The sequence below is a fragment of the Lagenorhynchus albirostris genome, chromosome 6 (assembly GCF_949774975.1).
Source record: "Lagenorhynchus albirostris chromosome 6, mLagAlb1.1, whole genome shotgun sequence".
Lineage (NCBI taxonomy): Eukaryota > Metazoa > Chordata > Mammalia > Artiodactyla > Delphinidae > Lagenorhynchus > Lagenorhynchus albirostris.
In genome coordinates, this window is record NC_083100.1 from 82,188,568 (window position 1) to 82,192,462 (window position 3,895).

A 3,895-nucleotide genomic window follows, 5' to 3' on the forward strand; every position below is an offset into this window, starting at 1 on the left:
CCCTGTATTTATCACATGCAGAGATGTTTTGGGGATGGCTTACTTTGACTAAAGGCCCTGAGCACTCCATAAGAAGAGCACGTGATCCACGTGGTCAACTTGCCAGTCTTCACAATGGGATTTATCCAGGAAAGCTTCACTCTCCGTTTCTCTTTGACGTTATGATTCCCTGTGGTCCCTGATAATGCTGCCTTGATGGCATAAAGAGTTGCTGGAAGATTCAGTTCAGATCGACAAGCATTTATTGAACCTCTGCTGGGTGTAAGCACTGAGTGAGGCACTGGGGATGCAAGGCATATAATGCAAGATCTCTCTTTTGTAGAGGTGACAGGCTAGTGGGAAGACAGACAAAAATCAGAGTTTCAATGCAATATGATTAATTCTGAGATAAGACTCCTGGATGCTGAGTACAGGAAGGGGTACTTAATTTAACCTGGAAAGTTAATACAGGAAAGGTTTCCTGGGGAGATGATGCCTGAGCTGAGTCTTGAAGATTGAGAAAGAATTGTATAAGTGGGAAGGGAAATCCACACAAAAAGTACAGCCTGAAAAACATCACAGAGATGTGAAGTAGCATGGGCACGTGGGCAGGGAAACTCCCAGAAATCAGAATTCTTGTAGGGAAATTTTTCAGATGTGGGTGGGAGATGAGGCTGAAGAAGGTAGCAGGCGTCAGATTGAGAGGGAACTGGATGCTGTGCTACAACCTTGGGCTTTATCCTATAGGAAATGCTGAGTCCTTTATTCCTTGCTTTCTCTCGTACCCACGTTCAATCCTTCAGCAAACCCTCTTGACCAGGTATGCCAAATTTGACCACCATCACCATCACAGTCCAAGCTCCCATGGATCACAGCAGTAACTCCACAATTATAGTGGGAATAAGTCTCCTTCCATTTTGGCTCTCCTAAAGTCTACCCTTTTCACAGAAGTGAGAGTGGTCCCTCTAAAATATAAATCAGATAATAACATTCCCCAGTGAGTGCTCAAACCTCCAATGGCTTCTTCACATCTAAAATAAAATCCACATTCTTACCAAGGCCTGGAAGGCAAATCCTTACTTGAATTGGCCCCTGCCCTGCTCCCCACTTTGCCTTCAACCCCCTTACACACTGGGCTCCAAACTCACAGGCCGCCTTGATGTGCTAGAACATGCTGGCATCTCTCTGACTCAGGCGTTTGCACTCGTTAATCCCTCTGCCTATTGTGCTCTTCCTTCCTTCCTGTCCATCTCTCATGGTCGACCCTCTCCCTTCACTCCCTTCTGCTGAGACAGGCCCCTCCTGTCTACCCTTTCTAAGATACCCCCACCTCCATCACTCTCTGTCTCTCTTTTCTACCGCATATGTCATTGTACAGTTGTCTTCTTATTGCCTGTCTTACCTACAGTAATGCAAGCTTCAAGAAGGCAAAAATGTATCTGTTTGTTTACTGTTGTATTCCCAGTGCTGGAGCACCGGGGATTTGTCGAATGAATAGATGAATGAATTCAGAACCATTCAAAACTTGGGAGTGAAAGGATCAGGTATGTGTTTTAGGCTGGTCACTCTGGCTGCAATGTGGAGTATATAAGGGGGTAGATTTGGGGTAAGGGAGGTGGGTAGACAGGAGTTAGAGAGACCAGTTTGGAAGTTCTTGTGTTAGTCCAGGTGAACAGTATGAAGGACTGAACTAAGGCAGTGGTATTTGGCATGAAGGAAGAGGAGATCGACTTAAGAAGTGTTTTGGAGATAAAACTGGCCAAACATGATCAAATTACATCTGGGCCTCTCTTCAGATTCTTGGCTACATAAGGGGATGATAAAGGATACTGGAGCCCTTAGCGGTTGCCGCCGGAGACGGTTGGAAGAACCGTTGTGGGAGCGCTGCACGAGGCGGGCGACTTCTCCCTGCTCAGGACCGGACCCCGCGAGCAGCGGAGTCGGCGCTACTGTTGCCCGACAGGCATTTAAATCAAATGGTATTGAGATGGATTGGGTTATGAAACATAATGGTCCAAATGACACTAATGATGGGACAGTACGACTTCGTGGACTGCCATTTGGTTGCAGCAAAGAGGAAATAGTTCAGTTCTTTCAAGGGTTGGAAATCGTGCCAAATGGGATAACACTGACAATGGACTACCGGGGAGAGGCACAGGGGAGGCCTTCGTGCAGTTTGCTTCAAAGGAGATAGCAGAAAATGCTCTGGGGAAACACAAGGAAAGAATAGGGCACAGGTATATTGAGATCTTCAGAAGTAGCAGGAGTGAAATCAAAGGATTTTATGATCCACCAAGAAGATTGCTGGGCCAGCAACCGGGACCATATAATAGACCAATAGGAGGAAGAGGGGGTTATTATGGAGCTGGGCATGGAAGTTATGGAGGTTTTGATGACTATGGTGGCTATAATAATTATGGCTATGAAAATGATGGCTTTGATGAGAGAATGAGAGATGGAAGAGGTATGGGAGGACATGGCTATGGTGGAGCTGGTGATGCAAGCTCAGGTTTTCATGGTGGTCATTTTGTACATATGAAGGGATTACCTTTCCATGCAACCAAAAGTGACATTGCTAATTTCTTCTCACCACTAAATCCAATCCGAGCGCATATTGATATTGGAGCTGATGGCAGAGCAACAGGAGAAGCAGATGTAGAGTTTATGACACACGAAGATGCAGTACCTGCCATGTCTAAAGATAAGAATAACATGCAACATCGATACATTGAACTCTTCTTGAATTCAACTCCTGGAGGTGGCTCTGGAATGGGAGGTTCTGGAATGGGAGCTTATGGCAGAGATGGAATGGATAATCAGGGAGGCTATGGATCTGTTGGAAGAATGGGAATGGGGAACAATTACAGTGGAATATATGGTTCTTCTGATGGTTTGGGTGGTTATGGCTGTAGTGGTGGAGGCAGTGGCGGTTACTATGGGCAAGGTGGCATGAGTGGAGGTGGATGGCGTGGGATGTACTGAAGCATAACCACCGATATAAAAGTCCTGACAACAGCATCTGGTCTACTAGACTTTCTTACAGATTTAATTTCTTTTGTATTTTAAGAACTTTATAATGACTGAAGGAATGTGTTTTCAAACTATTATTTGGTAAAGCAACAGATTGTGATGGGAAAATCTGTTTTCTGTAGGTTTTATTTGTTGCATACTTTGACTTAAAAAAATAAATTTTTATATTCAAAAAAAAAAAAAAAGGATACTGGAACTGTAAGTGGTCCAGAATGAGAGGGAGCAGCCAGTGCTTTTCCATTTCAGCATTTCCATGGATTAAAACTGCTGAGGCATTCATGTGTCCCTTGTGAAGCACAGAAGCATTGTCTTGCTGCAGATCCCAATGACTACAATGAGTTGGATGTATTTTTGGCACCAGATAGATGTTCAATAATAGTTTTAATGATAGTTTCTACAGCAATTGGGTTTACCCTAGAGGCTGCCCATCTCTCTAATGACTAGGGCCAAGCCAGCTTATCTTATAAGATCTGGCAAAATTACAGTGTGAACTGGTAATGCCGTGGGCTGTTTGACAAATTATACCAGGTCTGTCTCTGAGGAACTTATCTGAGCCTCCAGAGACTTCAAGAATACTGACTTCAAAGGGAGTACTGTGCTATTATGAACACTACAAACCATGTACCTAGCAAAACAAGAAGGAGATCCACAGTGCCTAACTTACAGAAGTATTTGATCTGCTTGAAATTTCTGAAAATGTATTTGAGCTGTTGAAATTGACACTTTGTAGAGTGTTACAATTTTGTTTTCAACATGGCTTGGGAAAGTTCTTTTTAGCTTGGGAAAATTTATTATCTTAGCCAAGGAAAGAATTATGTGGCCTCAAATCTATAAACTTTCAATCCAAGAGAGATTATGAAATTATTTTGGATGATTGAGACAGAGG

The 3,895-nt window shown here is 43.6% G+C and overlaps 1 protein-coding gene across 1 annotated transcript; it reads left to right on the forward strand.

Moving 5' to 3' along the window:
• Positions 1 to 1,864: 1,864 nt before the first annotated feature.
• LOC132521841 (heterogeneous nuclear ribonucleoprotein H3-like) lies at positions 1,865 to 3,186 on the forward strand. Its single transcript, XM_060151510.1, is given in 2 exon segments — positions 1,865 to 2,129; positions 2,132 to 3,186. Coding segments are annotated over 2 exon segments (993 nt in total). The 5' UTR covers positions 1,865 to 1,966; the 3' UTR covers positions 2,962 to 3,186.
• Positions 3,187 to 3,895: the final 709 nt, after the last annotated feature.